The sequence below is a fragment of the Aspergillus versicolor genome (assembly GCF_001890125.1).
Source record: "Aspergillus versicolor CBS 583.65 unplaced genomic scaffold ASPVEscaffold_5, whole genome shotgun sequence".
Taxonomy (NCBI): Eukaryota; Fungi; Ascomycota; class Eurotiomycetes; order Eurotiales; family Aspergillaceae; genus Aspergillus; species Aspergillus versicolor.
Genome location: NW_024467528.1, coordinates 1,609,275 through 1,631,227, shown reverse-complemented (window position 1 = coordinate 1,631,227; position 21,953 = coordinate 1,609,275). Strand labels below are relative to the sequence as shown.

General features: G+C 49.6%; 9 protein-coding genes across 9 annotated transcripts; 6 read left to right on the top strand and 3 right to left on the bottom strand.

The window, feature by feature from the left end:
- Nucleotides 1-99: 99 nt before the first annotated feature.
- On the top strand, nucleotides 100-5,210 carry ASPVEDRAFT_62637 (putative DEAD/DEAH box DNA helicase (Mer3)). The gene is made up of 11 exons (XM_040815628.1): nucleotides 100-467; nucleotides 560-673; nucleotides 765-1,761; nucleotides 1,814-1,995; nucleotides 2,047-2,735; nucleotides 2,784-3,359; nucleotides 3,406-3,560; nucleotides 3,616-3,713; nucleotides 3,766-3,966; nucleotides 4,029-4,233; nucleotides 4,280-5,210. The coding sequence occupies exons 1-11, from the start codon at nucleotides 158-160 to the stop codon at nucleotides 5,067-5,069; spliced, it is 4,317 nt and encodes a 1,438-aa protein (XP_040668423.1). The 5' UTR covers nucleotides 100-157; the 3' UTR covers nucleotides 5,070-5,210.
- A 768-nt stretch (nucleotides 5,211-5,978) lies between these two features.
- Nucleotides 5,979-8,253, top strand: ASPVEDRAFT_62636 (uncharacterized protein; the record flags this gene model as incomplete). The annotated part of the gene is made up of 4 exons (XM_040815627.1): nucleotides 5,979-6,102; nucleotides 6,171-6,218; nucleotides 6,286-6,925; nucleotides 6,995-8,253. Exons 1-4 carry the CDS (start codon nucleotides 6,079-6,081, stop codon nucleotides 8,251-8,253), a joined length of 1,971 nt encoding a protein of 656 aa, XP_040668422.1. The 5' UTR covers nucleotides 5,979-6,078.
- A 454-nt stretch (nucleotides 8,254-8,707) lies between these two features.
- ASPVEDRAFT_133003 (Mg-dependent acid phosphatase) lies at nucleotides 8,708-9,431 on the top strand (the record flags this gene model as incomplete). The annotated part of the gene is made up of 2 exons (XM_040806986.1): nucleotides 8,708-8,904; nucleotides 8,969-9,431. 2 exons carry the CDS (start codon nucleotides 8,708-8,710, stop codon nucleotides 9,429-9,431), a joined length of 660 nt encoding a protein of 219 aa, XP_040668421.1.
- Nucleotides 9,432-9,584: 153 nt separating this feature from the next.
- On the top strand, nucleotides 9,585-11,421 carry ASPVEDRAFT_686734 (uncharacterized protein). Its single transcript, XM_040816001.1, has 6 exons — nucleotides 9,585-9,792; nucleotides 9,856-10,276; nucleotides 10,336-10,494; nucleotides 10,560-10,721; nucleotides 10,773-10,895; nucleotides 10,966-11,421. Exons 1-6 carry the CDS (start codon nucleotides 9,738-9,740, stop codon nucleotides 11,375-11,377), a joined length of 1,332 nt encoding a protein of 443 aa, XP_040668420.1. The 5' UTR covers nucleotides 9,585-9,737; the 3' UTR covers nucleotides 11,378-11,421.
- A 791-nt stretch (nucleotides 11,422-12,212) lies between these two features.
- On the top strand, nucleotides 12,213-13,886 carry ASPVEDRAFT_53292 (GMC family oxidoreductase; the record flags this gene model as incomplete). Its single annotated transcript, XM_040814774.1, has 1 exon — nucleotides 12,213-13,886. One exon carries the CDS (start codon nucleotides 12,213-12,215, stop codon nucleotides 13,884-13,886), a length of 1,674 nt encoding a protein of 557 aa, XP_040668419.1.
- Nucleotides 13,887-13,900: 14 nt separating this feature from the next.
- Nucleotides 13,901-15,668, bottom strand: ASPVEDRAFT_686744 (Zn(II)2Cys6 transcription factor). Its single transcript, XM_040816002.1, has 2 exons — nucleotides 15,452-15,668; nucleotides 13,901-15,400 (listed from the first exon to the last, which is right to left on the bottom strand). The coding sequence occupies exons 1-2, from the start codon at nucleotides 15,535-15,537 to the stop codon at nucleotides 13,915-13,917; spliced, it is 1,572 nt and encodes a 523-aa protein (XP_040668418.1). The 5' UTR covers nucleotides 15,538-15,668; the 3' UTR covers nucleotides 13,901-13,914.
- A 17-nt stretch (nucleotides 15,669-15,685) lies between these two features.
- ASPVEDRAFT_42157 (transferase hexapeptide domain protein) lies at nucleotides 15,686-16,798 on the top strand. The gene has a single exon (XM_040812516.1). It carries the CDS (start codon nucleotides 15,801-15,803, stop codon nucleotides 16,584-16,586), a length of 786 nt encoding a protein of 261 aa, XP_040668417.1. The 5' UTR covers nucleotides 15,686-15,800; the 3' UTR covers nucleotides 16,587-16,798.
- On the bottom strand, nucleotides 16,769-18,227 carry ASPVEDRAFT_193623 (uncharacterized protein; the record flags this gene model as incomplete). Its single annotated transcript, XM_040809140.1, has 3 exons — nucleotides 16,769-17,472; nucleotides 17,541-17,900; nucleotides 17,966-18,227. The coding sequence occupies 3 exons, from the start codon at nucleotides 18,225-18,227 to the stop codon at nucleotides 16,769-16,771; spliced, it is 1,326 nt and encodes a 441-aa protein (XP_040668416.1).
- A 272-nt stretch (nucleotides 18,228-18,499) lies between these two features.
- On the bottom strand, nucleotides 18,500-20,941 carry ASPVEDRAFT_53289 (sodium:solute symporter family protein; the record flags this gene model as incomplete). The annotated part of the gene is made up of 10 exons (XM_040814773.1): nucleotides 18,500-18,637; nucleotides 18,706-19,211; nucleotides 19,264-19,582; nucleotides 19,636-19,806; nucleotides 19,854-20,091; nucleotides 20,143-20,226; nucleotides 20,278-20,377; nucleotides 20,491-20,611; nucleotides 20,659-20,716; nucleotides 20,775-20,941. The coding sequence occupies 10 exons, from the start codon at nucleotides 20,939-20,941 to the stop codon at nucleotides 18,500-18,502; spliced, it is 1,902 nt and encodes a 633-aa protein (XP_040668415.1).
- Between the last annotated feature and the right edge of the window lie 1,012 nt (nucleotides 20,942-21,953).

Genomic DNA, 21,953 nt, shown 5'->3' with positions numbered 1-21,953 from the left:
TTATTGTTGGCGTTTGATATACAGTCCACGTGCCCGCAGGTGACCTGCCTTCCGTAGACGTCTTGTAGAGCCCACCCCCATCCTCATCCCCTCACTGTACCAATCCCCATTCCATCATATTCCCAATGAAACCCCATCAGACCGACCTATAATCATCATGAGACGAATAATTAACAAGCCCTTTTCCATCCCCCGCCAGGGTACCAGCACTGGTCAATCCTGGCGACGCCGGGCCGAAGCAGAAGGGCCACTCCAGTTCCCACCATCTGCTCAACCAGCCTCCAACAGCCTAATTGACGAGAAGCTTATTGAGGGATCGCAAGTGTCACCATCATCGTCGTCCTTTTCCCGTAAACCTTATACACAAGAAAATGGAACCGTGTCGTATCAGCCCCGCTCCAGTATGGTCACATCGATACAACCGGATGAGGTATTTGAGGATGAGGATGTGCAACTTGATGCCTTTGGTGAGATTCTCAGTGTCCTAGTTATATACATATAGATACATCTCAAGGGTTGAAGATAGATGTCTGACTTCGAGGCTCGTATGCTCTTTCAGATCTTGAATTGCTTGCTCAGTCTGATGGGAAAGCGAATAATTATCAGCAACCGTTGATTTCTTCGTACCACCGACAAGTTGACCCAGTGAAACAGGTTTCTCGTTTCTTCAATGGTGAGTTGATATACTAATTGTGCCAAACAGCTACTCAAAGCTCCAAAGCTGTGTTTATTTTACTGGACGTGAGCTCATTTTGAAATCATAGGCCCGCAGATTACGCCCCATCGAAGTATACCATCAAGCTCTTCTGATATCGATACGAGGGAGGTCTCGAGCCCGTTAGCACGGATTCAGAATGAGAGGACGGCTGGTGTATTTCGAAATCACGATCGGGATCTTGGTGGGACGCTGCCTCAACCACATTCCCTTGGAGTAGACGAGCGACACCCCGAGCCCAGTACTGATTTTCTAACTTCGCACCATGGCCCGAACAATCCATTTCAAGATATACCTGTCTCTGTTCGAGGTATTGTGCTCTTGTCGGTCCGCGAACTACCGGATAACTATCGTTCGATGTTCCATTTCCCTGTTTTCAACGCCGTGCAGTCCAAGTGCTTCCAGGCCATCTACAAAAGTGATGACAATGTAGTGTTAGCTGCCCCGACTGGGAGTGGTAAGACCGTCGTTATGGAGCTGGCAATTTGTCGCCTGCTGAATACCCTGAAAGACGAACAATTTAAACTCGTTTACCAGGCTCCGACAAAATCCCTTTGTTCTGAAAGGTTTCGTGACTGGAGTCGAAAGTTCCAATTACTTGGACTCCAGTGTGCCGAGCTGACAGGCGATACGGACCATTTGCAGCTCAAGAATGTCCAGAATAGCCAGATTATAATAACAACTCCAGAGAAGTGGGATAGCATGACGCGGAAGTGGAAGGATCATGCCAGGCTTATGCAGCTCGTCAAGCTCTTCCTCATCGACGAGGTTCATACACTTAAAGAATCCCGTGGCGCTACCTTAGAAGCTGTTGTGTCCCGCATGAAAACGATTGGGTCCAATGTACGCTTTGTTGCATTAAGTGCTACTATCCCGAACTCTGAAGACATTGCTACCTGGTTAGGTAGGAATGCCACGAGTCAACATGTTCCGGCACACAGAGAACATTTCGGTGAAGAGTTTCGCCCTGTGAAGCTGAAAAAATTCGTTTACGGATATCAGTCTCATGGCAATGACTTTGCGTTCGACAAGCTGCTAAACTCAAAGTAAGCCTTTAATATTGCTGCATAGAGAAACAGACTCACCGTTGAACTGTAGACTTGCTGATATAATTGCCACACACTCGGCGAAGAAGCCTATTATGATATTTTGCTGCACCAGGAACTCTGCAGTCACTACTGCAAAGGAACTTGCACGATTGTGGTCTACATCTAACTACCCGGCACGGTTATGGAAGGGACCGAGTAGGCCGATAGCGGTTTGCAACACTGATCTAAAGAGTGAGTCGGAGAATACCCAGCTATATTCATGCTGACATTGTTCTCGGACAGCCACAACAGCTGCGGGTGTTGCATTCCACCATGCAGGCCTTGAACCCGCAGACCGGCACCAAGTCGAGAACGGGTATATCGACGGCAAAATAAACATTATATGTTGTACTTCAACCCTTGCTGTCGGCGTAAATCTCCCCTGCCATCTGGTAATTATAAAAAACACTGTAGGGTGGCAAGACGGCCGCTGCCAGGAGTACTCAGACCTCGAAGTCATGCAGATGCTCGGCCGTGCCGGCCGACCACAATTTGACGACACCGCAACTGCGGTAATTCTAACCAGAAAGGAGATTGTTCACCACTATGAAAAGCTCGTATCTGGATCTGAGAGTCTCGAGAGTTGCTTGCACCTTAATTTGATTGACCACCTGAATGCCGAGATAGGGCTCGGCAATATAACCAGTCTAGACTCAGCTACTACCTGGCTGGCGAGTACCTTCCTGTTTGTGAGGTTAAGAAGAAACCCGACGCACTATAAACTCAAGGAGGGTGCCAATCGGGATGACGAGAATGAGATGCTTCGCCAGATTTGCGAAAAGGATATCAAGTTACTCCAGGAATGTGACCTAGTTACGTCTAACACTCTCAAGTCCACGCCATTCGGAGACGCCATGGCACGGTATTATATACGATTCGAAACGATGAAAACCCTTCTTGCGTTAAAACCGCAGTCAGGAGTTGCGGAGATTGTAGGTAAATCGTCTAAACTCCTGTAAAGCTAGACTGATTTTCTGCAGCTTGCAGCTATATCCCAGGCCGAAGAATTCCGTGATGTGCGCCTCAAGGCAGGAGAGAAGTCGGTGTATAAGGAGATAAACCGCTCGAGTGACCTCACCTACCCTATCAATGTTGATATCGCACTGCCGGCTCACAAGATATCGCTCCTTATCCAGTCCGAGCTAGGTGCTGTCGAGTTTCCAAATAATGAGCAATTCCAGAAACATAAGTTTACCTTCCAGCAGGACAAGGGCTTTGTATTTTCTCATGTTAATCGTCTGATTCGATGTGTGATTGACTGCCAGGTTCACCTGGGAGATTCGGTGGCTCTCCGAAATGCGTTGGAACTCGCCAGGAGTTTAGCAGCAAAGGTTTGGGATAGTTCACCCCTTCAGATGAAGCAGATTGAGCAGGTTGGTGTTGTTGCGGTGAGGAAGTTAGTGGCAGCTGGGATCGATAGTATAGAAGCCCTTGAAGACACCGAGCCGCACTGTATTGATATGGCACTGAGCAAGAACCCGCCTTTTGGAGTGAAATTGCGAGCCCGTCTCGCGGAATTTCCAAAGTTACGTGTATCGGTGAAGATGATGGGCAAGGTATGAGATACTCAGAATCATGGTGGAAGCTGCTAATCTCCCCTAGGATGTCAAGCCCGGCCGTCTTGTCACGGTGCGCTTCAAAGCGGAGATCGCGTTCATGAACGATAAATGTCCGAGTGTCTTCCAGAGACGGCCGGTTTATATTTGTTTCATTGCAGAAACTTCTGACGGCCGACTGGTTGACTTTCGACGTTTAAGGTATATATATAACTGAAGTTGTATTCCGGCGGTACCGTATGCTGATGGCATTTAGTGCAACAAAGCTTCAGAAGAACCATGAGATATCTCTAAGCGGAGAATTAAAGCAACATGACCAATACATTATTTGCCATGTCATGTGTGATGAAATTGGTCTGCTCCTCAGTCCTACAGCGGCGTGTGCGTTGTGACTAACAAGTTGAAGCGGGAACCTCACGATGTGCAACGTTAAAACCGGATCTCCCAAAATCGTGGTTTCCGAAGCAGCCTGAATGCGAAAGGGGGGCTCAACAGGCTCCGGATAATGGAGAAGCTCCGGCCAGAGAGCCCTGCAACAATCAATTATCTAATAAGCTTAAACGATTCGATACTGATGACCTGTTATTCGGAGAGTGGTTAGGCTCAGGTAGACATACCTAGATCTATACCGGTCCAGTGATATACGTAATGAGTCTAACTGGAATGCAGAGATATTGGACGACTGGAATGATGAGGAAGCAGAGCCTCTACCATCGTTACCCTCTAAAACCACAGTGTACCAGAAAGCAGCATCACAGAGCGAAGCCACCAAGTCCAGCGCCGCAGTAAAGGCCAGTGTCAGCCTCGGCCGGGAACCTGGGAGGCTGGATAATGGTAAATGGGAGTGTAACCATAAGTGTAAAGACAAGACGTCGTAAGACACTTGCATCACATGGGAAGATAATTGCTAAACTCAGCAGGTGCAAACATTACTGCTGTCGGGAGGGCTTGAGCAACCCCCCAAAGGCCACGAGCAAGAAGTCTGACGGGGCTTATCACGATGCAGCAGGATCTAACCAGTTGACTTTGTCAGCAAGTATATCAAAGAGCGATGCGAAACCTGCTAAGCACCAGAAAAATACCAAAAACAGCGAGCAGTCATCTCAACTCAAGACCCCAAGCACGGATAACCCTATCTCCCTAATCGCAGATTCTTCGAGCGACTATGGCGACGAGAGCTTCAACGACCTGCCCTCGCCGTCAGAATTCTTCGGAAGTGTCATAAACTCATTGGATCGTAATTCTCAAAAAGCACCAGGCATCTCCAAGACCAGTCAAAACCCACTTGAGCTCGCAGACGACTGGATGGATGCTGATGAGGTCTTGTTCACGGGGCAAGCGGCCTTGGTGGAATCATCTTCGACAAATGATGGCTTTGCTAAGACTTGTCTAGTAGATCTTGTAAGCCCTGAGCCGCAGAAATTGTGTTCCATGCCACCACAATCCGACGGCTTGGGGGGACAGAAGCGAAAGCTGACTGACAGGAGCAACATCGCCAGTGACGATAGCAAAAGAGCAAGATACCGTGAGGGACCAGACAACATTAACATTAATTCGCCCGATAGAAAAGGACAAGAGATCGGAGAAGAAAATGAAGATAAAACCTCGCAAATGCATGGCGTACCTGTTGTTCCTTCTATACCATTAGGTTGGGAAGGAATTGACCCAGCCCTGCTGGACGATTTCAAGGACATAATTGATTTCTTTTAACTGGCTGCAATTTGAGGATAATGTCCTTGACAACTGAGATAGTGACGGTGTTATCTGCGTTTACATTTGCGTTTGTTATGTTGAAGATGCTTGAAACTGCAATGAAACTTCCACAGAGCTGACAAAATTCATTCACTTAGCTACTACTCAGAGTGTTATACGCACCAGTCTCCCTATTAGCGTGTGCTGTATCTGTGAACTTATTCTAATCCTGGAAGATTCTACCCTGTTCCCTGATAGGGATGCGTGGTTAAGTGAATGAGTGAATATCCCAGTCACGCCCCCATAAAACAGAGTCTTATGCAAGTGCAGCCTCTGCCCAGCAACAGTGTTGTCTTCCAGTATCAGAGGTCTGTCATTTGTTTGTCTCTCTCAGTCATCTGCTGGCCTCCTTTCTCTCCCACCATACCTACCCTCTACCTGATCCATCAAGAATACCATCACGAGGTCAACACAACCAAAGCAAAGCAAGGTGAGTACAGCTTTGTACTATAAACAGATTTATGATCCCTATCTTCATCCAATTCAAAAAAAAGGCACTTTCATCTCCAGAGAGCTAATATAACCTGAGAAACGCAGTGTTTTGCCCTCGTCCTGTATCTCCCACAACACTTTTTAACCCTATCTGATCCTATCTTTCTCAGCATTCTAGCTAGAGAAAGAGAGCCCCATATTTAGCTACATTTAGTAGCCTCTACCGAAAAAGCTTCACTGTCAAAGGTATGTCACTCTGGTGAATGAGCCGTGGTTGGCCGGACCAATTTGTATACCCTTTCTCGGCGCGTCAGGACCCGCGTGCATCTGCGTGCAGCACGCCTTATTTTGACATCTGCTGTTTGGCTGGGATTTGTTATGGCTTTATACTAAACATTTCATTATCTCTTATTCGTTTGCTTTATTTCGTTTGACTGGTGATTGGCCTGACTCAAGCTGATTCTTTTCGCGATGCAGGTTGAAGCAATACAGCACAACAAATCTACTCGTACCACCAAGGTATTGAGCCATCATAATGGGAAAGTTGAATTATTCCGCTGTATGTTCTATTAGATTTTGGGTATATATTCTTTGGATTAGATGAGCTGACGGTGTGGTGTTCTACAGAGAAAGATCAGCGGCGTCAAGGCCGGACACGTCGTTTCCAAAGATCTGGTAAGTCACTGTCTAGTCACTCTTCAGAAAAAAGCAGAGAAAGGCAAGAGATATTGATGGGCGACAGAAAAAACGCATGGCTCCAGGGTCTGGTTCCAAGGCTGCAGCGCGCGATCCAACTCTCGAAATCGATCTCACACGCAAAAATCTCACCGATGACGGCTTCGCTGAGTTTATCGACGACCTGATCAACTGTATTAACTGCCGCGATGAGGAACACCCATTCGGTCTTGCAAAGGCCACTGAGCTCCATCTGCAGGGAAATAAGCTCACTGTGCAATCCCTCCCCAAGCTAGGAGACGTCATTGCTAGCAGCGCTGGTGACCTTCGCGAGCTTGATATTTCACGTAATGACATCCATATTGCCACCGAAGAGGAAAAGGCCATTTGGAAGTCGTTCTTGTCTTCTTTTAAGAACTGCTATATGCTCAAGAAACTTGATTTGGCTGGAAACCCGATTGGAACTCTTGGCTTGGAAATACTTGCTCGCAGTTACATCAAAAGTGACCTTGATTTCCTTGAGGCCGATGCAGAGGCGATTGTCCGCCAGAACCACACTTTCTCCACCGATGTGAGCGACGGCGAGGGCGCGGCGCTTGCGGAGGAAGCTGCGGTGCTGAAGATCAATGCGAAGGCCACTTCTGATTGTAAAGGGGCTCGCGTGAAGAAGTCCCCAAGCAAGGTTGGCAGAGCGGCTCGTCAAAATGGTATGGATTTCCCACTAATCCAACTGGTGATCGTTGTATTGTAAGTTAACGGGGATATGGCTGTAGGAGTTGGATCCACTGCAGCGCCAGCCAGCAAGAACATCACATTGAGTGATCTGAAGCAGTACGCATGTACTCGAGGACTTCGCTCCATCCCATACTTCATACTGTCAGAAATCGAAGTTAAGAATAGCAGTGCTGTGCATCTATCTCGAATGCTCGCCACGCAGCGTGCTTCTGAACAACTCCTGGAGTTCCTCCCTCCTGGCAAAGCGTCTACTATTCCTGGGTCGGCGAGAGGAGACAGGAGTATCATCTGGAAGCCCAATGATGGGTTCACGGCTTACGCTAAGCGCCTTCTCGATGTGACCGAGGTGATCCGTGGATATAAAGCTAGGGCTCAGGGTGGTTCGGAGGGCAATAGATCCGATGATGAAGACTCGACTGACGAGGCCGTGAAGCGTAAATCGCAAAGTAAATTAGAGCTCGACCACACCAGACTTACCAAACGTGTGCGCATCGAATCTCTTAAGCAAGAGGGCCTTCACGCTAGTGAAATTGCCACTGTTGCGTTGAAGATGATGGTAGTTTCTCGAGCATTTCTCTTGGAAGATAGAGACCGTGCGGTTGAAGCATCTGAGGATGAGGCAGCTGATGAAGAGTTACCCATCGCTGAGGAGTATGCTGAGAAAGAGCAACAGCCGGAACGCATGGAGGAGGAAGGACACACAGAAGAAGAGTTGACCGTTGAGCACTCTCCATCATCCGTGGAATTCCACCCACTACCTCAGTACACAATTTCCACAGCTTTCTCCTCATCTTTCTCTAAGGGCCGTTTTCACCCAGGTACTGAGCTGTTTGACGAAGAGTTTCCTGCTCTCCAGCCGGTTTATCGAGGATCGGCCACACCCAAGGCAGCAACCCCAGAGCCCGAGAACAAGGGATGCCTCGAGCCAAATTTCCCGTTTGATGCTACTCCCAAACGTTCCAGCTTCGGTGCTGGAAATACATCCGGCCATGAGTTTAGCTCTGTCCAAACTGTTCGCCCCACTGGCGGCAAGGGTAACCCCCGTGCTAGTGTTTCTCAGAAAGGACGCAAGTCGAGCTGGCGATTCGGTCTTCCCTTCAACATCTGGCGCCGCATTATTTCCGACGCGGTCGGTGCGAATGGTATCTTGGATCAGGAGCAACAGGCTCGCATCCTGCACTATGCTTCTGATTGGGATTCCGTGGCTTACGAACTGACTATCAAAGGCGCGGAAGATCACCAGCAGATCTGGAAATTCTTGGATACTGTCCGCTGCTTCACTTACACGCCTCTGAATTGAGGTAGTTGCTGAAGTTTATGGGACGATTATCCAGCTTGATGCTGAGAGCCCACATGTACTACTTTTATATTAGGAGATCAGGGCAATATGGGGAAGAGAAAAGACCAAACAAAAAAAAAAAAATTAGGTCAGCTGAATTGGGATATGGATCAACTCAGGAATACGGATGTGACCGGCCTTGTATTTAGCAAATGCCAAGTAGCAATGAGATTTATGCAGTGAACGAGGCTATTCACAACGTCATACTAGGGCACCTAGATAGAGCCGCACGTGATCGGAAATCCCCCGCAATTTCTAAGAATTTGGACTTTGATCAGACTCAAACTCTCTGCATTCACCAAAAAGTCTTACATTTGGTTCGTGACACATTCTTTTCATCGTGCATTTCTAGACCGACATTTTTTACGCCGATAGACGCCCGTTTAGTTTGCTATTCGAGTGATAGATAGACAAAATGATTCGCGCAAGACGAACAAACACCACAGCCCCGATAGAAGACTCCTCCAACGCCCCCTCCACGTTCAATGATGGCTTGCCACTGCCGAAACTTATCGCCTTCGATCTCGATTACACACTTTGGCCGTTCTGGGTCGACACCCATGTCACGCCCCCTATCAAGGCAAAGGACAACAACTCCCGCTGCCTAGACAAGTGAGTGCATCCTCGCCGCCGATAATTGCCACAAACCGCTAGATATCTAATGATCGAGTTCTAGATGGAACGAATCCTTTGCGTTCTACCCCGCCGTCTCCTCAATAATCTCCAGCTGCAAATCGCGCTCAATCCCGCTCGCACTGGCTTCACGCACCTATACTCCAGACCTCGCCAGGGACATGCTGAAAGCACTGCACATAATCCCGAACTTCAGCGACAACCCGTCGACGAATAAATCCAAGACAACGAGGGCTCTTGACTACTTTGAGTACATCCAGATCTTCCCAGCGACGAAGACGCAGCACTTTGCGCGGATCCACCAAGCGAGCGGGATTGCTTATGAGGATATGCTGTTCTTTGACGATGAAGCACGCAATCGCAATGTGGAGACGGAGCTGGGGGTGACGTTTTTGCTTGTTCGGGATGGGATGACCAGGGAGGAGGTTGATAAGGGGGTGTGGGCTTGGAGAAAGAGGAATGGGATCAAGAGGGCGGACGAGGGGGACAAGGAGGTTAAGAATTAGGTTCTGATGTATATAATGTGCTATATGATTTGAGATACCCTGCGGGCAATAGAGGACTTGACTTCGGGTGTTCCTTGAGACTTTCAGGGACTGGAACGCCAAGAGGCACCAAAGAAAAAACACACGATGAATCATGGATTCACACCTGACAATTTTCACCAGACGGCGCGTAGTCGCTCTTGGCCCCCGACTAGTCCCAGACTCCGCCCCAGCGGCTCAATTCATTCATTCAAGAGACCTCGACTCTCCTGATCCTTTTTATTTCATGGTGCCCGCGATGTGCCAGCTCCGCCATCACGAAGCACCATGAATCCGCTTCGGATTCTGCTGCCGATCATTCTTGCGGTGGGACTTCCGCTCGGTTGGACTCTCTTCCCCTTATTAACTGTCTTGGATAGTTGCACAGCGCTAACCCCACCCCCAGGAATCCTTGCCCAAGAATGTCACACCAATGAATCAGGCTCCAGCCAAAACTCTGGCAATAGTGCCCTCACTGTGAATAACCAAGATGACTTGAACTCATTTTCTGATGGCTGCACCACCTTGATCGGGGATATTCTGATATCCTCGACCTACCGCGGCCGGTTCGTTCTCGATGGCGTCGCAAATGTTACTGGTCAGATCTCCATGGGGTCTAGTAATTACTCCAAGCAGGTGACTTCGTTTGAGCTGCCAGAAGCGAAATCTATCGGCAGAGTCGTGCTTCACGAGGTTCCTGATGTGCAGCTCCCAAAGGTCGAGAGCGCGGACTGGGTGACCTTGACGACGGCTTCTAGCGAGAGTAACGCAAGTTTGGGAAGCCTTGTCAACGCCGGTTCCGTCCACGTCCAGGGTCCCTGGAAGAGGTAAATTCCTTGAAACTATATACTTATACGAGTGATTTCTGATAGTAAATTACCGACAGCGTGGACTTACGGTCATTGGCGAATGTAACATCGAGCCTCCACCTCTGCAGCAAAGCCGGGTGCCAAAGTCGGGTGCCGGATGGAAGCCCGACAATAGATGTTGATCTCCCTGCTCTGGAAGCTGCACGTTATATCAGTGTCAACGGCAGTGTTTCGAAGTTCGACTCCCCCCCATTCCCAATATTTGCCCTAATTGATAGCTTGGGCTGACTGAACATCGCAGCTTTTCCATGCCTCAGCTACACACCGTAGGCGTGGAAAACCAGACTACGGGCCACAAGAGCGGACTCGGTCTACACCTTTACGGATCTGATTCCTTGATGATCAATTTAACCACATTGCATACACTATATGGCCGTCTCAATGTCTCCGGCGAAGTGTCCTGGTAACTAGCCCAATCTTAAGCAGCCGCTTCATAAACTAACACTCCGACCAGGCTAAACATCTCCCCCGTCGCAAACACTAATGCCCCAATATATATCGAAACCGGCGCAGACTCAGAAATCTACTCCACCCTCCAAGAAGGATCGACCATAGACGTCCGCGGCAACGTCAAACTGTCAGTTCACTACCCCATCCCTTCCTTTTTTTGCCGGTCAATATAAGCCTAAGCTAACCTCTGCAATCAGAGTCGACCTCCCATACATCAAAACCGTCGACAGAATAAACATCACCTCAAACTATAACCCGCCCTGCACGCCAGCCCTCCACAGCCTCTTCGATTCCAAAGCAAACTCCAAATCTGACATCCCGTCCTTCTGCGGCGGTCCCAGCAAACGCAAACCGGGAACGACTGTCCCCAACTGGCCCGACCCCTACAGATCCAAGCACAAGCGCTTGTCAGGCGGGGCCATAGCCGGGATCGTAGTCGGCTGTGTATGTGGCGTTGCATTGCTGGCGGGTGCCGTTTTCTGGTGGCTCAAGAAAAAGAAGAAGATAGGTTCTGGCGCTAAGACGGGGGATCCTACGGATTCTTCTGTCGGTGATGCTACGCCGCCGTATAGGGAGGAGCAACAGCCCATACCTTTGGTGAAGCGGTGAGTTTAGATATAGATTTTGATAGATTACGCAGTGGTTTTGATTAATAGAGCGGGAGTTGGTTTACCTTGTATAAGAAGATGTACATTATTACCTACATACAGACTGGATTTTTGAATACGAATTTTTCACTCTTGGGATGGTTGTTTTGTTTTGTTTCAATGGGGTGGGGTTTCCTTGCCCTAACCTTATTTGCACCATTACTTGCACCGTTACAGATATTCCATTATCTGGGTTACCCGCATATAGCGTCACCAAGTCATGGCTAAAAAGTGATACGTATTTATTGATTAACCCCTGCACCCCGCGGACACCAAGGATCATAAGGCTTGAAGAGTGAGGAGCCCTATGTAAGGCGGGAACGGTGCGGCTAGCCCACACCATCTCCGTCCAACGGCCACAGAACCACCATTACCGGCCCACCAAATTAAACTGTTTATGGGACCACCTCAATATTTAGCTTGTAGGACCCATATTTCGACATGTCCGCGTGACCGTCGGACCTTGGCCGTATCCAGAGAGAGTGAGTGCTCGATGATGCTAAATGCTTAGTACGGTGTACTTCTGCTAGTATACTCCGTCAGAGCCCGCGTCTACTCCGTCCAGTGTCCCGTAATCCACCGCAGAAGGACCGTGGATTGGATGTGATTCAGGTAGGGTTCCATGACCGTAGCAGTATCCGATTGTAGAACTGTCTACGATGCCAATGGTGAGTTGTAATGGGACATTTATATATGTCGGGTGTTCTTGGGAAGTGGCAACAAACTTTTAAGATCGACAACCGCAACATCCTAAGCAAAAAAGCAAAAAAAGAGGAAAAGGAAAAGAAACCCCAAGCATGCCCGAGCATGACTATATCATAATCGGTGGCGGCCTTGCAGGCAGCACGCTCGCCGGCAGACTGTCATCATCAACCTCTGCCCGAATCCTGATAATCGAGGCCGGATCTAATGTCTCAGGCCATCCACTCACAAGCGCCCCGCTGGCGTGCTTCGGTGCACACTTCTCGCCGCTAGACTGGGCGTATACGACTGTTCCACAGGCTCACCTTGGGAACCGGGAGTGCTACAATAGCGCGGGAAAGGCGCTTGGTGGCGGTTCTGCGGTGAACTACGGGACGTGGACGCGTGGGAGCGCGGCGGATTATAATGAATGGGCTAGGATTGTGGGGGATGAGGGTTGGAGTTATGAAGGGTTGTTGCCGCATTTTAAGAGGATGGAGAGTTATTGTATTCGTGGGGTTGGGGAAGGGGTTATTGATACGGAGGCCCATGGGTTTGACGGGCCGATTCATAATGTTTCTGTTTCAGGGAGCAGCGAGGAGCGAGTATATCCGCTCAGGGAACCGTTGAGAAAGGCTTGGGCCAGGTTGGGTGTGAAGGAGATTCCAGATGCGAATGCGGGCTCTCCGTCTGGGTTGAGTGAGTTGGTGGAGAATTGGCGTGACGGAAAACGGCAGATTGCGAGTGAGGTTTTTGGCATTTCTGAAAGGCCTGGCGTTACTATTATGACGGAGACGACGGTGCAGAAGGTCCTCATCGAGGTCAACGAGAGAGGCAAGAAAGTCGCAAGAGGAGTACAGGTTCTAGGAGGCCAGACTTTTCACGCAGCAAAGGAAGTGATCATATCTGCTGGTGCATATCGTACACCACAGGTGTTGATGCTGTCAGGGATTGGGCCACAGGGCGATCTCGCAAAGCACGGAATCGACACGGTCCTGGATGCACCACAGGTCGGACGAAACTTCCACGACCATTTTGCGTTTGCGCAGTGGTGGAAGCTGCGCCGCCCAGAAAAAGGGTTGTCGATGGGCACGCCATTGTGGAACAGCCCTGCATATGGGTTTGGCATTCCCTGCGATTGGGTTGCCACTGTAAAGGCTCCTCACGACGACCTGATCAGGGCATTCCGACAAGACGGGGAGACTGAAGTTGAGGGACAACATTATCTGACATCTAATGCTTGTCATGCAGAGACTCTCATCGCCTATGCGCCATCAGGAGCACTTATCTCGGGAGTTGATATCCCAATGGATGGTACACATATCGCGTCTATTGTCTTGGGAATGGCGACAACTTCACGAGGGTGCATCACACTAGCATCAGCATCGGCAACAACGCCACCTCTGATTGACCCAAACTACTACGCGACGGAGTTCGACCGCGCTGTAGTCCGAGCTGGGGTCCGACAAGTCGCGACCCTCCTTTTGGACATCCCCGAAGGTCAAGAGATCGTTGAGGCTGAGGCGCCGCGTCCCGGGTTCAAGCCGCTTGGTGTTGACCCCACGGACGATGAGATCGATGCTCGGGTAAAAGCAGGGGGTAACACATTCTACCACCCTGCTGGCTCGGCCGCAATGGGAAAGGTAGTTGATACAGAGCTTCGTGTGAAAGGCGTGGATGGCTTAAGGGTTGTGGATGCGAGCGTCCTACCACTCCCAGTGACTGCACACTACCAAGCACTGGTTTATGCAATTGCTGATAAGGCGGCTGATCTGATTTCAGCTAATTAGTTGTTCCAATTAGGCTGTATGTTATGAATCAACTGTCTTTGCTGGCCATGGCTTGTTTAGTAATCTGGATACAAGGCCAGTTTTCCATAATCTTCATCGAACCCAGGGCATCGTCAATCGGAAATTCATCGTAATCGAGGCTCTGTTGCCTGCTTTTATTCGGTTTGGGTAGCTTGCTTGACACGTATGCTATGACGTCTGGATCAGGCCGGGCCTTCAAATCTGCCTTTATTCGCTGTAAGGCTAGAAAAGCAATCCAGTTAGAATCAAACGCGCCCTCGCGGTGCGGCCAGGACTGGAGAGCCGCAATTGCACGGCATCGGACGCCGTAGTCTCGACACCACATGGCTGCGTAGTATAGCGGCGGGAGAATGGTGGTGTCTAGCGTGACGCTCGGGCGCTCCGGGTACTTGTCCAAGATTTCTTCTACCATTGTGAGCTGTTTCTCGTATTCTGGAACATAGCGTTCTAACGTAGGCTCATCCCGTATAAGCGCGGTTTTGACCGGGATGTTGAGACTACAACACACTAGGCGCACTATATCCGCCGCCCTTCGCCCCTTTTGATTAACTTTGTTGCGTGAACAAAATAACTCGAAGCGGTCGGCAAAACCGCTCAGCTGAGAGAGGAGTTGCAGTTGTCTTTGGTGTAAAGACCCGTAATTCGAAAGAATGTCCCTCTCCGATAGGTCTTTACACTCTGTGGAAAAGCGGAACGCTGTATGGGCAAGGGAATCAAGAACCTGGCGTGCCTCAGAGAGATTGCTAAAATCCCTGAAGTCGCCAAGTGGATAGGCTTGATGGTCAGGCTCGCTCATGGATGAGTCTCGTCTGAACCCATATTCCCAAGATTGAGTTTCTAAGCTTCTGAACGCAGCAATGATGCACTGCGCGAGAGGCCCCTCGAAGCGGCCCGCAGCTCTTGCCTCATTCAGAACTTTCAACCCACTCAGCAGATGTTGAAAGGCCTCATCATACCGGCCTCGCAGTAGTTGTGTTATAACAAACAGCAGACAGCATAGGAGCATTATCTCTCGGAATCTCGGATCTTGGGACGAATGGCGTTGACTGAGCAAAGAAAATGACCGCCCACATTGCTCGAGTGCGAACCGATGCCAGTCATTCTGCACGTCCTGCCCCGGTAGGGGCATTCCGTATTTCTCTGAGTCTTGGTGGACTGCACTCAAAGACACAACGGCATGGTAAACAGCCGGCTCTGATATGCTTGCTCGGAGGATTAGTTCCTGCCAGAGGGCCGAGTCGAAGATTTCCAAGAGCGTGGGGACTGTGTGGTACTGAAAGTATGAGTAGCATCGCCGCTCATCTGAGGTTATCGCCCAGCGTACGCCATCTGCAATTTTCATTGGCAGAACCAGCTGAGTTCCTTCGTTCCTCTGGAGTGGGGTGGCTCTGCCTAGGCGAGGGAGCCGCTGGAGGTCGTAGTCGCAGGTGCGGCCGGTGTTTGTGCAATTCCTGCAAGAACCCGGGGTTTCATCGCATTTGACATGGCGTACCCTATCATATGTGAGTCAGAACCACGGGCGAAATGCATAAAATCCCACCTACCGACACGTTCGACAGCCGCTCCGTGACTTCTTGGAGCTGGCTCGTCGTTGCTTCAATTGCGGGGTATCCTGTGTATGCGCCATCATGCATTGTACAAAGGATGATGGAAAATCCAAACGAAATCGAGATCCGCCATTGAAAAGCTAAAGGCCACGCAGGAGCTGAAGGAATGAATGGCGATCCCCTGGTCCTGCAGAGTAGATTAATCTGGGTCCCTGCGCCGCCCCCGTGACCAAGCCAAGCGGAGCTCCAAAATAGTAACACCAACAACAACCTTAACTACAAGCTTTAATAATATCGTAACCTCAGCTCATAATCTCACCTCGCCTCTAACCCAACTACGCCACCAATGGACCCGAGACAATCCCAGCCCCAGCCTCAATTGCGCCAACCCTCATCCTCGCAACACCTCCGACCTCCGCCGCACCACCGCCCCTCCGCAGCTCCCTCCCCATCCTCATCACAATCATCCACGCCTCGACCCCCAGCCGCGCAAATAACCGCCCATCCCACCAGTACAATCTCCGATAGCGCGAACTTCGTCGGCCCCCACACCGTCTCCATCGGCAAGGGCACAATCATCCACCCGCGCACACGGATCTGCGCAACCGAAGGCCCCGTGAGAATCGGCGACGGGTGCATTATCGCCGAGAAGACTGTTATTGGGGCTCTTCCTGGGCCGTCTACTCCTTCTTCCCCGAAACTTGGTGATGAACATGGTGATTCTGCGGAGGGACAGGCTATTGTGATTTCGCCGAACGTGACGATTGGGGCCCAGGTTACGGTTCAGCCTGGGGTGCGACTTCATTCGGGGGTTGTGGTTGATAATCAGGCTGTTGTGGGGAGGGGAGCGGATGTGGGTGCACATTCGAAGATCTGCGCGAGGTGCGAACTTGTTGATGGGGCGAGGGTGAAAGAGTGGGTTGTTGTTTGGGGTGCTGGGAAGGGGACTGGTGTGAAAAAGAGGGTCAAGACGCAGAAGAAGGTTGTTAGTCCGTTTGGATTAGGTGGTGGAGAAGGGAAAGGGCAAGATGGGGTGCTGGAGGGGAGGGTTATCGAAGATGCGAGAATGGTTGCGATGAAGAGGGAGAGGGAAGCGCTTTCGAGGTTTATTGTTGGGGTGAAGAGGAAGTGATGAAGTGCCTTCCATTATCCTGCAACTTGACCCTTTCCGGGGTTGGTGTTTCGGATTTTGCATTTTTTTTTTCAGTGAGGGATTGGCGTTTATATATGTTTTCATCCAATATACCCCAGCTAGAGTATTTGAAGTTGTATTGCTGTCCGAACGAGATCCTGCAAACATGGATAGTAGACCAACTAGTAATCCTCATCCAAGTTCACACTCAGTCCAACCTTCGCACAGAGCTCCTCCAGGGCCGTCTCGTCATCGTCCGTATAGTTCAGCGGACTCCCATGGACGTAACTAACCACCCCGTCCTCCTTTGGGATTTGCCATAGCATGCGTCTATCATACTCTCTTGGTAAGCGCCCATCACAGTACACCATATAACTTTCGCTCCGGAAACCAATGCGGATGCGCCCCTCGCTCTCAAACGGGGTCGAACCATGCTCCCACAAATTTCGCGCGCTGCCATACCGAAAGTGTTGCAGGCGCGGCAACTTGTCCTTGAAGGCGCGGAAATAATCCGCCCAGCGGCTGTCGTATCTTGTATAGAGCCTGGGTTGCTGGACGTGAGGGTGTGGTTTGAAGGCATGTGGTGGAAGATATGAGTGCTCTATGGTTTTGGGGTAAACTGTTGCTTCGAAGATAATTGCGCAGTCGTCCATGTAGAGCTCCGAGAGAGTCTCCCCATGGGATAGGATCCAGTCGCGCTGGGAGTCGTGGATGAAGGTGTGGTTTCCTAATGCTAGTGTTTTGAGCTTGGGGAAATGAAGGCCTCGGAAGTCGCACTTGGAGACGAACCCGACGTAGATGTTGGAATAGAGGGTTAGATGCTCTAAGTTTGAAAGGGCAGGCTTTAGCCAGAATGAGGGTAAGTTGGAAAAGAATGTATGCGGGACTTCTCTCTGTAAGACTATTAGCAAGGATTTTTTCATACCGATAACGATGCAAATCATCACTAGAGACATACTTCATAATAGTCAGAACTGCCATACGCCCCACCGTACAGATTGGCTATATTAAGTCGAAGTGACCGGAGTCTGGGCAAGAGCTTGTTGAGGTTGGCAATAGCTTCGGTGTCGGTGAAGTTGACATTTTCCAAATCTCGCAGAGCAAGGTCTTTCAGATGAGGCATCGCAACAAACGCCGCCAGACCGTACTTCATCACTTCTGCCCGGAAAGCTTGAGACTGGGGAACGTCGTCGTCAGCATCCTCGGGACATTCAGGATGAAACCGAAGAACCACCCTCTGCAACCGGGGAATCTTCTCTAGCGGATGAAACAACCGTACTGCCACATCGTCGTAGGGGTCGGGGTCGTAATAACCTGACCAAGCATTCTGGTGCATTGTTAGGTATCTGTTTTCACAAGCGAGCTTAAACAATCAACACTTACAACTTCCTCATCCTTCGGATCGAAGGTGTTCAGATATATTTTGGTGGTATGGGAAATAAGATCAGGTCTCTCCAGGATATGGTTTATACGTTCTAAGCTCTCGTCACTAGTCGTAACACTGACGGCCTGGAAGACGCTCCGTTTTCCGATGTGACCGAGCTGGCGGTTCGTGAGCCGGAGCGCCTTTTGCGAGACCTGATCTGCATAAGAGTAAATATGGCATATGATTTCAACGGGGAGGGTGTGAAGTTTCGCCATGACCAGGTTGTTCTGGGGTGGATGATGGCCGGAGTCGATGTCTACTTTATGCAGTTGGGGGGAAACAGCAGGAGCGACTACTAAACTGGGTAACTGCAGGGGGCGATAAGTCTATACAGGAGCTGGGCCTGGACAATAACGGCCGACCTAATGCGATATACGGAGATCTAGTTGTACCAAAGGAACAGGATAAGGTAAAGCTTAGACAATAAAATCTGCATCTATAGGCAAAGAATTCCCTCAGTTATACCTGATTTGCATCTCCCACCATACTATCTCCTCATCCCCCGGAGCAAACCGACCATAACCTCAGTAATTTGGTGTCGACCATCCCAGACGGGGTAGACCGAGATGACAACAAAAGTGATCCACAGCCAAATCAACGACACCGCTACCCATGCCGTAAAGAACTAAACAAAACCAGTCAGTCATGATCCCGTACCCACCGATAGGAATTTTAATAATGGTAGGACCTTACCGTCTTGCTGAAAACGTAGTTTGCCGCGTACATGGGCAAAGGCCAGAGGACCCAAATACCCAGAAAGGTAGCAATGGCCCAGAAGAGCGCGTATGCTTTTGATCGTTGATATGACTTCTCCTTCTCTATACCCGCATCCTCACCCTCAACCCCAGCAGATATAGCGGCATCATGCGTCGTCCGTGTTTCATCAGCTAGCGCCATCGTTGCATTCAGCGACTCTTCCTGGAGCTTACTCCAGTCAAAGTTCTCCGGGCGAAATAGTGTAATGACAACCGTATACAAGAGCGGACTTAGCGCTGAGGCTACAGTGCCGTACATACAGGGGAGTGCACCACCCGTGGAAGCAACCGAGACCTCGCCGTAGAACCGATAGGCAGTGCTGAGCCAGACGGCTAAGCCGGTGGCCATTCCCAGGTAAGCTGAAGTGATTGCGGCGACTTTGCTTTGGCGGTTCCAGATTATTGTGCAGATCAGTGGGATAATGCCGGGGCATGTAACGACGCCTGCGTGAGCGTAAGTAATGAGTAGCTGGTATCTAGTTGGAAGGCAGGGTACCAATCATGTATAAAGTCCATCCCATATCAACACCGGCATAGTGGAGGATTGCTGTGAATCCGGCGGAGAAAGCCCCGAATATGACGACGCCGATTCGACTCCAAAGGATTACCTCGTCGTTACTGGCGTTATGATTCCAGTAGGTGCGGTACCCGTCGAATGCGACGATGGATGAGACGGCGATGATCTGGGCGGAGAGTGTAGATGTGACAGCCATGAACGTTATGAGAAGCACAGCCACGGCGCCTCCCTTGCCCGCTACAGCGATGGCGGCATATGGAAGGGCTAGGCCGTTTGTAACTTCGGAACTGGTCATTGCCTATGATATAGTTAGTGGTGGACTTAAAGGAATTGCAATGTGATGATACTTACTCGGGGGTATGTTGGAAAAGAAGGGGAGCTTTCCAAGGCAAGCGCAGCTGTCCCCATAACCGTGCCCAAAGCCCAGGGAATGCCGAAGTATGAAATTCCTCCGATTACATATCCGGGCAGAACAGCAGAAGGCGATGCGGCAAAAGCTTTTACGAAATAGCCAGTATCCATCTATAATAACATCAGCATGGGTCGGATGATGGACTAGGAGGACGTACAATAACCGCACCAAAGTTAGATACAAGCAGGATAATAGCGAATATAATCCCTTGCTCGGATGTCATGGTGAGAAGCGAGCCTTGGAAATTGCCATCGATCTGGTGATCACTCTGGGCAACATTAACTAGGTCGAACAGGTTGCTGATTGAACCGATCTCATCAGAAGTGATAGTTTTGGTTGTTAAATAGCAGCAGAGAATTAGGATGATAACAGTATGGGTATAATCCGTCAAGAAACTAAAATGGTCAGCGACGAGGTATAGCAGTGAGCGTGATAGACAAACTTACGTTGCCTTTATTCCCCCGACAAGAGTGTAGATAACTACACCCAGCGGAAGAAGAAATGTCGACGCCATAATATGCATCCCGGTACTATGGTGATAGTCAGCTCATAAACCGACACGCCAAACCTTTTATACCCACAGAGAACTAATAGCCGAAGATGCCCCTAGAATCATGTTGCAGGTGTTGAACAGATTGTTTATCACAGCGAGAAACATGAAGCTTAGATGAGCAACCTTCCCTGCGACATTGTAAGTTTCTTAACCCGATTTAAACGCAGGGTTCCTACCATATCGCATGCGGATGATCTCCAGAACAGTATGTGCCCCAGGGACGCGGCTTTTGCAAACAGACCCATATACCCAAAACAGACAATCATGGGAGCGCAGCCTGCACCGTACCAGAAGGGACCACTGACACCGTACGTATAACCCACCATCACGGTACTGAGCAGAGCGGTGCTCCAGAGCCAGGACTATGCAACTTATTAGAGTGATCCCATATAACGGACTGTCAACGTACTGAGACAACTGCGGATGCCACAAGGCCTGTACTGACTCGTCGATCTGCGACCATGAACCTATAACAGTGATATAATGAAAGGAACGAGAAATGTTAGTGAATTGAGTATGGCATACGTCTCAATCTTGGAGTTATCTTCCCCAACGGTCCGCTTGAGAATCCTAGTCACCGCCATCATTCCCAGCGCAAAGGCCAGACCAATGCCGACGACGACTACATATCCAACGGCTTGAGAGAGAGGTGGGAGTATAGCATCTCCTGAGCGATGAGATAGAGATGACATGGTTGAAGATACTACTGCCGTTGAGAGCACTTATGCATGCTTCAATTTGGCCTTCGTTTCAATCCTAGCTTTTTTATTTATAGTTAACCGTTATAGACATTTTATCCTACCCGGCGTAAGATTGCCCGCTTCTGGCATATGGGGAATATCGAAACCGCGCTGAGAATGGCGTGCTCGGAGATCATTCTTTCTGGCGTATTCTGACAGCGCTGGACATGTCTATTTAGAAACCTGCAGTGCCTTGTAGATGGAATGTAGCGCATTATTGTTCAAAGAAGTTGCTGTATCATGGAGATAGAGATGGATTGCAGCTAGAATGTTGCTGGAGATTCAGTTGTAGAAGCAGCATAACAGCCCAAACAAAATGGTGTGGACGATTCAGACCAGGTGGGCCAGCACCTCATTCCGTCTTTAAATGAGGAACAGAAAGCTTCGCGTCTTCAGTCGCACTCGGCCGAGAACTGTGTAAAGGCTGCCTTTGAAAGTTAAACAGAAAATATACCTAATGGGATTGGTGAGACTGACGCGGAGCCTGCACACAGCTGGTGATTCTTCCGAGTGAATATTCCACGGTTTTATGCCAAAACATTACTCTTTATTAATTTCTTGAGTATAACACAAAGTGTGGCAAGGTAGTCAAACACAGTACAGAATTGAGAGCAAAGCACAATGGAAGTCAGAAAGCAGCCTTCTGCTGGAGTTATAGCAGGATGCAGCCATGAAACACCTCAATAGCTGGCTTCCAGGTTTCCGCAGGACTCGTTGTGCCCTTGACAGACAACTTCAGTAATATCCGTGAGTATAGATACCCGCTTCCCATAAGCGGATTCTCAAAAATGTTGAAAAATAGGTTGACCGTCATATTCCCAGAAGCCCCCTTCATGTTGTCTAGGTCATGTAGTATCTGTTCTAAATAAAGTCCCATGCCAGAGGCATGCAAAATTTCTGCTAATTGATAGCAACATTTTAGCAATTCAGGCTTTGGAGGAAGATCTTGTGTCCTAGGTGCAAT